At 52.1% G+C, this 11,356-nt stretch overlaps 1 protein-coding gene across 1 annotated transcript; it reads right to left on the reverse strand.

Moving 5' to 3' along the window:
* Positions 1-7,255: 7,255 nt before the first annotated feature.
* LOC115601149 (C-factor-like) lies at positions 7,256-9,479 on the reverse strand. Its single transcript, XM_030470743.1, has 6 exons — positions 9,269-9,479; positions 8,867-8,918; positions 8,492-8,679; positions 8,090-8,248; positions 7,654-7,773; positions 7,256-7,458 (listed from the first exon to the last, which is right to left on the reverse strand). The coding sequence occupies exons 1-6, from the start codon at positions 9,413-9,415 to the stop codon at positions 7,345-7,347; spliced, it is 780 nt and encodes a 259-aa protein (XP_030326603.1). The 5' UTR covers positions 9,416-9,479; the 3' UTR covers positions 7,256-7,344.
* Positions 9,480-11,356: the final 1,877 nt, after the last annotated feature.

Here is an 11,356-nt window from a genome sequence, read left to right on the forward strand (position 1 = left end):
CCTTTCTCACTGACGGGTGTTCAGGTGCCCAAACCAACCATCTTCAAGCAGCTTCCTCAAAGGTTGAGTTCCTGCTGTCACCTACTTTTTCTGCATGAAGATGGTGAAGGGACTGGAGCATCTCTGCTACGAGGGAAGCCAGGCTCTTCTCAATGGTGCCCAGTGCCAGGACCAAAGGCCACAGGCACAAGCTGAAACACAGGAGACCCCATCTGAATATCAGATGCTTTTTCATTGTGAGGGTGACCAAGCACTGACACAGAGGCTTGTGGCTTGTGGCTGCCCAGCAAGGCTGTGGAATCTTCATTCTCCAAGATATTCAAAAGCTGTCTGGACATGGACCTGGGCAACCAACTCTGGGTGGCCCTGCTGGAGCAAAGGGGACGGAGATGACCTCCAGAGGTCACTTCCTACCTCAACCATCCCGTGATTCTGTTGTCTGTTACCCCAAACCCACTCCAACCGAAGCAGAGCCCTGAGGCGTTTTAAAGAGAAGACAGTTTATGTGAGAGCAGAGGCTGCAGTGGCCCGTGGGGCCACCACACTGCTTCAGCCAAGCCCTGAATTGCACTGGGTATGTGTACACACACTTCAATGCTGGTTTTGTGAGATAGAAACTCTTTTAACAGAAAATGGAGTAATTTTGGATGAAAAATATCCCCTTTGGGATTTTGACATTTTCCGACCTGAACATACAGCAGTTACTTAAGCACAGTACATTATTCTTCATGTAGCTTAATGGCTTTATACCCCAAACTGACTTTCTAGGGGAAGAAAAAAACACGGGATGGAGAAATTATGTATTTCCTTTTGGTTTTGCTTCTCAGCTGTGTAAAAGCGGGATAGGTACTGCTGCTGATAAAGTTGTACTTCTCTAGATCTTTGTCTTCTCTTCCTTCTGTATTATCTTTAGAAGGGCAGATTCTTTCTGAGCTTTCTCTGAGTAAAGAAATAGGTGTTTTCAGTGCCCTGAGCCAACCTGCAGAGTGCTGCAGCCCTTTGCTGCTCTCAGTTCCCCCACAGTTGTGAATAAATTGAGACACGCTATGCAACACCTCATGCAGCTCGCTGTAGTGTCCTTACAGAAAGCTGCCGTCCAGCGTGAGTTCTGCACAGCCGTCAGGAGAGGGCACCATGACCAAGCAAAAAGGGTGTCTCCACGGTCTGAAGGCTCCTGAAAAGTAAAAGCAGCTGTTTGAACGGCTTCCTCACTGGAGAGACCCCGTGCAGTGACTACAGATCAGGAAATTGTCACAGGTCACTCTTAGGAGCAGATAGCACATAGAATCCCAGACTGGTTCGTGTTGGAAGGGACCTTACAGCTCATCCAGTTCCAACTCTCTGCCATGGGCAGGGACACCTTCCACTAGACCAGGTTGCTCCAAGCCCCGTTCAGCCTGGCCTTGAACACTGCCAGGGATGGGGCAGACACAGCTTCTCTGGGCAACCTGTGCCAGCGCCTCACCACCCTTACAGGGAAGAACTTCTTCCCAAGATTTCATCTCAGTGTCCGCTCTGTCAGGTTAAAGCCATTCCCCCTTGTCCCATCAAAAACCCCTCTTCAGGGTTCTTGTAGCCCCTTTAGGTATTGGAAGGTGGCCTACAAGACGTATGCAAATGTGCACAGGGAAGAACTTCTTCCTAAAATCTCATCTCAATCTCCCATCAGAGATATCTAGTATTTAATGTGATGCTCACATAAGAGCTCATGGCCCCCTTCTAGAGCATGTCCCTTTGCAAACCAACCTCCTCGCAGCTGCCTCCCTCGCGTCTTCAGCCTGGATTGGCAAAACTGCTGCTGTAACTCAGATTGGAACTGAGGTTGCTGCGGCCACAGTGCAAACTGCTGGCCATTGTATGATCACAGCAGAAGTCCTGCCACATGCAGGGACCACGGGGAGGAGAGCTCCTGCACCATCCCCTTCCCCGGCACAGGGCAGCCAGCACAGTCCGGTGAACAAAACCACACTATTTCATGACAGCAGCTACAAATGGACTTGGAAGCTGCTGCTGGGAACCTCAGCAGTCTGGAACAGGGCCCTAAATACTGCAAAATGCAGGTAGTGCTGAGATTGCACCAAGGGACCGAGGCTGCTGCATAGGACAGTGCTGCTCGGGGGATATTGTTCCATGAGACCATCATGCAGAGGCGGCAATTCAGTTTAATATACTACAAATGGCATGAGGATCTCCAGTGGGGAGCTGAGTGATGCTGGAGGAAGATCTGGGCAGGGAGGTGCAGGTAATCCAGGATGTCCTCAGAGTCCCTCATCCAACATCCCCAAGGCCCCACTGTCACCTCGGTGCTCGGTCATTGGTCCCTGCAGGGGAATCCTTCCCTGGCAGCATTGCTTAGGGAAGCCCAGGGCAGGCAACATGTTTGGACTTGGCTGTTCTGGGTAATGACTGGACTTGCTGATCTTAATGGTCTTTTCTGACCTAGTTGATTCTATGATTCTATGACTCTATGACTGAGCCTGCGGCGGGGGTGTTGGAACTAGATGGTCTTTAAGGTCCCTTCTAACCCAAACCATTCTAGGATTCCATGATTCTATGAGTCTATGAGATGAAACCCTCCAGCAGTTCAGAGCTCATCTCCAAACCTTAAAGATGGCTTGTTGGAGGAGTTGGAGTGACCTTAGTCACCCTGTCCAGCATCCCCTGGGACCTCCACCCACATCCCATTACAGCAGCTGCCAGAGCTGATCCAGACCCTGACCTGTGGGCTGGTTTCCTGGTGTGATGGGAATGTCCTCTTTTCCTTCCTGAAAACTGGAAGTACAGTTTGAGGTCTGATGCCAAAAGTTTACTGGTGCTAACTGTCCTTTTCCACTCTCAAGAAGCTCTCCTGACTTCTTGGCAGAAAGCTGAAAATACCCAAGAGGGTGAGCTGACATTAGGGTGGGATGAGGCAGTTCTCTGCCTTGTGCTCATGAGCAGCTCAGTGCCAGGCTCTGCAGAAAACCTTGAGTGCTGGCACTTAGGTTAACTCTAACACCCACATGCTTGAGGGAACAAAGAGAACAACAGTGACTTTTGCAATAACCAGAACCTGGAGGGACCATGACTACTCTTCTGTGAACTGCACTGTGGTGATCACACACTAAAGGCTGTGTTTTGGGGGCACTCAGTGCAGGAGAAGGAGGAAGTGTTTGAGGGAGGAAAGCAATGTTAGCAATTAGCTCTCTCTGGCACTCCTCCTGTTCCATTTTTCCATGAGGCTCACTTGCCAGGTTACCTTCTTCCTTTGCCTTTTCCACTCCTTTTCTTTCTTAGTGCCAGATAGAATCGTAGAACAGTTTGTGTTGGAAGGGACCTTCAAAGCTCACCTAGTCCAACCCTGTGCAATGAGCAGGGGCACCTTCAACTAGACCAGGTTGCCCAGAACCACATCCAGCCTGGCCTTGAATATCTCCAGGGATGGTGCATCCACCACCTCTCTGGGCAACCTGGGCCAGGGTTTTACCACCTCAGTGTAAAGAACTTTTTCCCCAAGTTCAGCCTGAGTTTTCCTCTTTCAGTTTAAAACCATCACCCCTCGTCCTGTTGCACAGGTCCTGTTAAAGTCTCTCCCCGCCTTTCTTATAGGCCCCTTTGAAGAACTGAAAGACTGCAATAAGGTCTCCTCATAGTCTTCTTTTCTGGATGGAGACCGAGACTGGCTTCCTTGACAAAGGCGACATTCAGTAGGAGGACTCTCTGGAACTATACAAGCGCAAGATCTCCAGAAAGCATCTCTGGGGCTATTTAGCAAGAATGACAGGCAGATCCCGTCAGATCTCCTCCTTTTCCTCCTCACTGTCTTCTGTGTCCTTCAGAGGTCCTACAGAGGGATATTCCAGGGCTTCTTTCTCAGACGGAAGCATAAAATCAAACCTGGAAATGAGAAGACACCACATTCCTGTTGCACCTTCCATTAACAATGCTGTCATGGAGAGACTTGAGAAGGTCTCTTAAGGCCGCTGCTTTCCAAAGCAGAATATGCAACATCCCCCAGAGCTCTGTTAGGAAATGGGGTGGCACAAGACCTCCATGGCCTGGGGGCACATGAAAGACCCCATCAGTCTGCTCTGGGGCTTCTGGTCCTAAATTCTGGAGAAGTTGACTCCCTTATCGAAGATCATCTCTCACTTCTTCTTCCTGTTCATGGACATGGAGAACTGGCCAAGTTTGATTTGAATTCTAATCCTGCCCTGTAGCTCACTTGCAGACCCTGTCAGGCTCATGTCAGGGCATCTGTAATGCATAACCACCCTCCCCATGGCCATTAAGGACACTAATAAGCAGCACCAGGCTCAGATCAGGGATCTGGGGAACTCCTCTCAAGCACAGGAGGTGAAATCACTCCTATCTCCCAGCAAGTTGGGAAAGAGGCATTTAGGGACACCTCGGGCCGTCAAATGTCACCAAAGGCATGGCTATGACACAAACATAGGACTTGTAGGAATCTGGTATGCTCTCAGGGACACTTGTCCTGTATCATCCATGTGCAGGAAATTCTGGGGTCTGTCCAGTTTGAAATTGCCCTAGAAGAAAGAGAAGAATCAGTGGAAATCTTATGGAAAACTTTGCCTCAGCTCCTCACCTCAGAAGCCAAGTACACGGCAACATGAAGACACTGCCAGGACCCATGTGAAAATTAGGACTTTGACTGATACCACCACATATCTCCTCCCTGGGGTCTCAAAAAGAGACAGAGTTATGTGAGAGTAATCCAATGACATTTTTACCTTGCTCATGAAGTCTTTCTTCTGCTCTGAGAAGACATGGCCACTTGGTCACCCTATAGCAAAGTTTTCTTTGGCTAATGTGAGCCCCTCAGCTTTCAAGCAGAAGCTGCGCAGCTCAGAGTTGACACGGAGCAATGACACTGCCATGCATAGCCCTGTGCAAGCTGCAGGCTCCCTGGTACGCAGTGAGCATGTCCCCACATCTTGGACTCTTCTGCTAGACAGTGTTTACTTTTAAACCCATCAAAGGCCCACCATTACCATTTCCAGGACAGACAGTGTGATGGTGGGCTAGGTAAAGCCTTGATCTAACTCTACGTGACTCTTCCTGGATTCTCCTATATCAACCATACCATTGTGTAGGAGAGCAGGACACAACAGAGTTGACACTGCTTGTCAGGAGTAGGTGTAGCACAGGAGAGGGACCAACTGACAATGAGCAGGGCTTCCAGCAGCTTTTCAGTGCTGCCCACAGTGAGGAGAAAGTAATCAAAAAAATCTCATAGTGACTTTCCTGTTTTGTGTGGGAAGAATGCCAATAGACTTGGAGACAAAGTCCGTGTCCTGTCTTTTAGAGGTGGCCTGAAAGGATGATATCAGGGACTTGTGTACACAGAGTTGCACGTGAGTGCTCCTCACACCACAGAAGGACGACTCTTACATCAGCCAGACAACAGACAAAGAGGAACAAAGTCACCTCTGCAGCACGGTTCCAAGAAAGTGTCAGCAGTTTCAGGCAGGACATTGCTCCAGGGCAGCCTGCCAGATCCCACACTGACAGCTCCTAAGCGTCCCTGGGGGATAGATGTGGAAGGGCGGGGAAGATAGGCGCGGATCCCATGACAAAGTCTGTGGTGCTCAGCCACAAGTGAGGACACTCCAGCCAAGTCTCTGCCACACTCATGGAGAAGCAATGGAGAAGCAAAACACAAGCAGCATGCTCCTGTCCCGCTGCCCCTCAAACCCATGCACACATCTCATGTTTCAATCACATGGAAGATGGGGTCATGCGAAAGAGAAGAAGCCCTCCAAACACACACTCTTTTCCCCATCTTTGGTTCTGCTGTGTCTACAAGTGACTTGCACACACTTTGCTCTAGAAAGAGCCCATAAAAGTCAGCAGAAACTCTGGTCTTTGCCCTCACAAGTAGGTGAGCAGGGCCATAAGGGTGGACTGTGAGCTTTCTCTTTAAAAAAAACCAGTTCCAATAAATTACAGTTCAAAAGCAGTATCATTCAATAACCTGTGAATGATATGGAGTCAAGAGTGAAAGCAATTAAAGAAGAGATCCTCTAGCTGAAGGTATAGCATCAAAAAAGGACATTCAAAGGGGTTTTCTGAGAAGTTGCTCCTTAGCAGCCTGTTTATCTTGAAAAATCTGAGGTTGCTCTCAGGACACTTGGAAGCATTTGGTCATGCCTTAACAGCAGTTAGCATACACCTCAAGGGTGGTGCAAGGGCAGGCAGAAGTTTTAATCCATTTTACCAGGAACATCTTCTTCAGCGTAGCTGAGGGTGCATTCATCTGCAACCACCTTGGACATTTGAAACACAGGTCTTTGAAAAACTGAAATCTCACTGTTCACAGTGCATATGCAGTCTTTAAGAACGTAGAATATCCTGATTACTAACAGTTGGACACCCTGAGAACAGGGGCTGCAAAGGAGGAAGGATTGGAGGATCACTGCAGGGGCCACTGTCAGCCCTCTCTGTGCTCATCAGCTCTGTACGGCCACTGTGTCTGGGAATGCCAGATGGGCAATCCCCTTTGCAAGAAGATCAGCAACCCTTGGTGCCAGGGGCTTCGACCTGGGGAGTGGGCAGCAAGGCAGAGACAGAGGAAGAATCTCAGGGAGAGAACCCAGGATTCCTGGCTGCCAGTCTGAGCCAGAAAGGGATGATCAGGCTCTTGTTGTGCCCATCAGACCTGCTCAGTCCTCTCCAAAACCCCTGTTTCTACAGTTACTTTCACAGCTGATATTGTCTAGAACATTCAGAAAATAACTCCTGGAAGCCTCACCAGCACGGGTGAGATTCTTGAGTGTTGGAAATGCATATGCACACAGATTTTCTATCCTTGTCCACCCTCTGGTGTCCATCAATTCATCATCTTCACCTTCTGGTTTAATTGCAGCAGCAGGAGGGTGAGAAGGAAACATCTCCTCCACGATGGTCACAAACTTCTTCGACTTCACTCAAGGGCCTCCAGCTCCATCCTGACATGGGATGTCCCACTGTGATCCCAGATGGTGTCACGAAGGGCTGTGAGGGCTCCCCAACCATCCTTAACCACCCCATCCTGCCAGATTTTTCAGAAGGAGAGCAGTGGGATGAGCCCCTCTGTGCCCATAGACAAAGCCCTGCCAGGATGACAGCCGGGTCCCCAGTCAGAGGAGAACCAATCTTCAGACCAACCCAGCAATTACATGCAGAAATAACTCTGAGAAGTGCTCTCAGAGTGCTACTGAAGACTCTTACAATGATAGTGAACCAGAGACCAAGAGGAGGGCTCAAACAGTGCTGCTTATTGTTCACAGACGCACATTTATTAAGGCTCAGGCCCAGCATGGTGCATTAGCACAGGGCCCTGCAGCCAGGATCCCGGCTGGCATCTCACCAGGGAATGACCTTCCCTTCCCAGCTGAGGAAGGTGCCGGTGTCCTTCTCGGAGAGGGAGGAGAGCACCTTCAGCATCCCTTGCACGCTCTCATCCACCGTCAAGGGCGGCTGCAGGGGCAGAGGGAGAAGAGTGAGGAGAGGCCAGCACAGGGCAAGGAGAGTTCCCCGTGTCTCATCTCCTGCCCTCACACACCCCCAGCTCAACGTATCTGCCAAGTTGCTCCCCCAGAGCCCAGTATGTCTGGGACTGTTCACGAATTTCTTCTGGAATTTCTTCCAGACCCTGGTGAAGAACTCTCTTACCTTATGTGCTCCTGAGCCCCCCATGTCGGTTTGCACCCATCCAGGGTGCAGAGCAATGCAAAGGATGCCATCTTCCTTGTACCTCAAGGACTGGCACTTGGTCAGCATGTTCAGGGCGGCCTGTGGGGAGATACCACAGAGATGGCGGTGGGAAGACAAGGCTGGCTGCAAGGGGATATGTGCACCCACATGGCGACGGCTCCCCAGGGCACACAGTGCTGCTGAACTATCCCCTCGTGTATGCTTGGCCCTTCCAAGGCTCATCCCGGCACGTCCATCTCATGTAGGACAAGGGCCAGGCACAAGAATGTGCTGTGAGAGGGACCTCAGTCACACCACAGAGAGGTGTAGGGACTGAATGCGAGGTTAATGGGTGATGTGAGATCATGTGAGGAGGAAAATGCTTGAGCTCATGCCCGGAGCAGTGCGGCAGTACCTTGCTGCAGCGGTATGACACAACTTGTCCATATTCCCACACATAGACATCTGTAATGGAGCCGGCATAGCTAGACATGTTGATGATGGCTGCTCTGCTGCAGCTCAGTGCTGAGCCTGGGCTGCCCTGGGCAGCCTTCTTCAGCAAGGGCAGGAACTCCTGCGGGGAGAAAGAGGGGACAAGGGCACACACGAAGATGGCACAGAGGACAGGACCAGGACAGCGGGCAGTGCTGGCACCAGCACTGGAGCATCCTCCCACTGCTCCAGCCCGCCAGGCTCCAGCTCCTGAGCTTCAGCCCGCAGCTCCAAGAGCTTCTCATCATGTGGAGCAGAGGCAGGACCCTCTCCCGCCAGCCTTTGGTGATGTCCCGGGACAGCCCAGTTCGAATGAGGGTCTCACCTGGCCCATCAATAATGGCCCAATTGTGTTGGTGGTGTAGATGTTGGTCATGTTCTCCAGCGTCTCCTGATCAAGTAAGTTTACTTTTGCAGTCGCCGCGTTGTTGATGAGGAGGGTGAGCCCCGAGCCCCCCAAGTGCTCCCCGACTTGGGCTGCAGCCACCTTGATGCTGGCAGGGTCGGTGACTTCTGCAGAGCCAACATAGGGAACTCAGCACTGCACATCATGGCTTGGAGATGGCAGCACTGGTGTCCCCAGAGGAATGTCTGCCTCCCGGCCCTGGGCTGCTGGCGTGCACAGCACCAGGGCACGCGCCAGGTCTGTGGTGCTGGGCAGATAGGGGAACCGGGGCAAGGACCAGCCCAGGGCACCTACCGAGTGGGATGATGACCAGGTTGCGGTGCTTGGAGGCCAAACGCTGCAGCTCCTGTAGGAGGGGGGTTCGTGTGGGCACGGTGGGGCAGGAGGGGCTGCAAACAGGCTCAGCCTTCCCCAGGCACAGCCCGTGTTGCCCCGGCTCTGTCCCTGCTCCGCCTCGCACCCAGCTCCATGCTCCAGCTCCTGCTCCTGACGGATGGGGAGCGCTCTGTGCCTGCTGCTTGCACCACGGGCCGCTGTCCCCTCGGCACATCCCGTGCACGGCCGGTGCCACCGTGTCCCACCCCTGCCCTGTGCCACCGGTGCTGGAGCCCTTGGCAAAGCCCCTGCATGCTCCAGCCTGTGCCCTGCCCCAGCTCCCATCCCCAGCAGCACCCGCTGTCTCCAGCCCAGCCTCACCTGCGCCCGCTGCCCCGTGGGGGCTCGACAGGCTGCGAAGACCCACTGCGGGGGGTTTGGCATCCCCAGGAAGTGCTGGACCAGCCCCAGGCCGATGCCCCGGTTGGCCCCAGTCACCAGCACCGAGTGGACCCGAAGCCCTGCCATGCTGCTTCTCCTCTTCTGCTCCAGCGGCACTGTTTACTCAGCTCACTCATGCTTCTTTATACCATGTTCCACCCCTCCCACTATGGGCTTACACAAACTATTGGCTCCATGTACAACCTCTCCAGCTCTTTGAACTCTCCAGGCCCCGTTTCCAGGCTGGCAACCAGCCTCTGTTATCAAAGGGCAAAAATCACTTGGTTTTTCAGGCACACACAGTTGACCTTGGCAAAGCTGCCCCGTAATCCAGGAGCTATTGGCCAGTCTGGCCCGGAGAGGCTGTTGTGTGTGAGGAGGGAGGGGGCAGCATGTGGAATGCCCTACGGCTCGGGTGGGCTTGACAGCTTCAGAAGGTGGGCTTTCCACATTGTACCCATATAACACTGGGCACAGGCTGCCCTCATCTCCCTTCTCCAGGACCCTGAGCCAGGTTATGCCTCAGCTGGCCATGAGCAGATGTTCCCTCCCTTGCTCTTGCCTCTTCCAGCCAATGTCCACTCACAGATTTTTGGGCGAAAGACACGTGGAGCGGAGCAAATCCACTGTGGTTCTCTGGCAGAAGGACTTGCATGGCTTCCACATCACCATGGTGCTGGTCATGCTCTGCATCCTTTGGGTGCTGCCTCGCTATGTCCTGAGCTTGGCACCTGCCCACCAGCAGTGGAGTGCTGGGACATTGCTGGTGCTGGGACCTCCACTCTCTGCCTTCCCACTCTCCTTATTAACTCATGCTCTTGTGCCTCCCGTTTGCAACTTTTCTCATGTTCTTTGGGGAAGGCCAAAATTTTGAGGCTTTGCTCGAACCCTTGAGAGATCTTACCCAGCCCTTGCAGCTCTGAAGGCTGTTTAGTCTCATCTGAAAGGCAGGGTCTGAAGATCCTCATCAGCAAGAGAAGTGTCAATACAAGTGTCATGCTGCCATCTGAGAACTCACTACGTGCAGCGTCCCCTCAGCTGGTGGGTTCTGGCTCTCTCAAAGAAGGCATCCCCATCCATCAAGACTGATGGGGCAAGACCAGGAGCATGGGTCTCCTCTACTCACCCGGAGGAGCAGGGAGGCAGAGAAGCCCATCCCCAGCATCTCCAATGCTCCGCTCCTCCTCATCTGGAGCTCCTGCCTGCTCCTTCCTTGGAGAAGGGAAAGGCTTGAGCCTGGCCCCTCCTTGGGGCATCCTCCCTGTCCCCTGCCCTTCTGCTGGGTGCTCCAAGACAAAGGGGATCTTGTGCACGGCCACATATCCTGGCTGGGTGAGACTGACATGGGCATGGAGAAGATTCTGGGCTGTAGGGGAAGGTCAGCAGGAGCGGGTCCCTCCACTGCACCCCTCTCAGGGTAGGCAGGGGCACTTGGTGCTAGAGCCCCAGGATCATCTCTGAAGTCTGCATCGCTGTGTGCATGGGGCTGGAGGCTCTGGAGATGCTCAGGGGCAGGGAGGGGAGCACAGGCCATGGCCATGCTGCCAACACATGATCCAGGCAGGCATGGAGAACACCACAGCAGCCTGGGGACATGTCATCATGGGGCCAGGCCTCCTCAGCCCCAGGAGTCAAGGCCTGAACACCAAGTCATGAACAGGGGAGGTGTACTTTTGATACAGTTACAACAAAGTGGACATTAGTTTTTCTACTAAAGCAAGTATTTTTAGAAAACAAAACATCTCTTCAAAAGCTTTATAAACAACATGTGAATCACAAATACCAAATACAAGGCAGCCATGGAAACATTGGTACTGGAACAAATGGAATATGGTTACTATGCCTGGCACCTCCAGGCCATTGCTCTGCTGTTGCTCAGATCCCTTTAGATAGAAAACTAGCATCAGAACAAAGCTTTTCTAGGATGCTTTTAAGCATGATCTTTGCATAAACAGAGGTTGTAATAATTCTTTAGTAGAAAATATTTTGATAGCAATAAATCCTAAAATAAAATAAAATTTAAAATGG

This window comes from Strigops habroptila, chromosome Z, assembly GCF_004027225.2.
Source record: "Strigops habroptila isolate Jane chromosome Z, bStrHab1.2.pri, whole genome shotgun sequence".
NCBI lineage: Eukaryota > Metazoa > Chordata > Aves > Psittaciformes > Psittacidae > Strigops > Strigops habroptila.

Bases quoted from the DNA above. Each gene is read 5' to 3' on its own strand.
- LOC115601149 (XM_030470743.1), bottom strand. From the start codon at position 9,415: ATGGCAGGGCTTCGGGTCCACTCGGTGCTGGTGACTGGGGCCAACCGG. The intron at 8,680-8,866 runs GTAGGTGCCCTG...TTGGCTCTGCAG, and splicing joins CCTGGTCATCATCCCACTCG to AAGTCACCGACCCTGCCAGC. The intron at 8,249-8,491 runs GTGAGACCCTCA...TTCTCCCCGCAG, and splicing joins GGCCATTATTGATGGGCCAG to GAGTTCCTGCCCTTGCTGAA.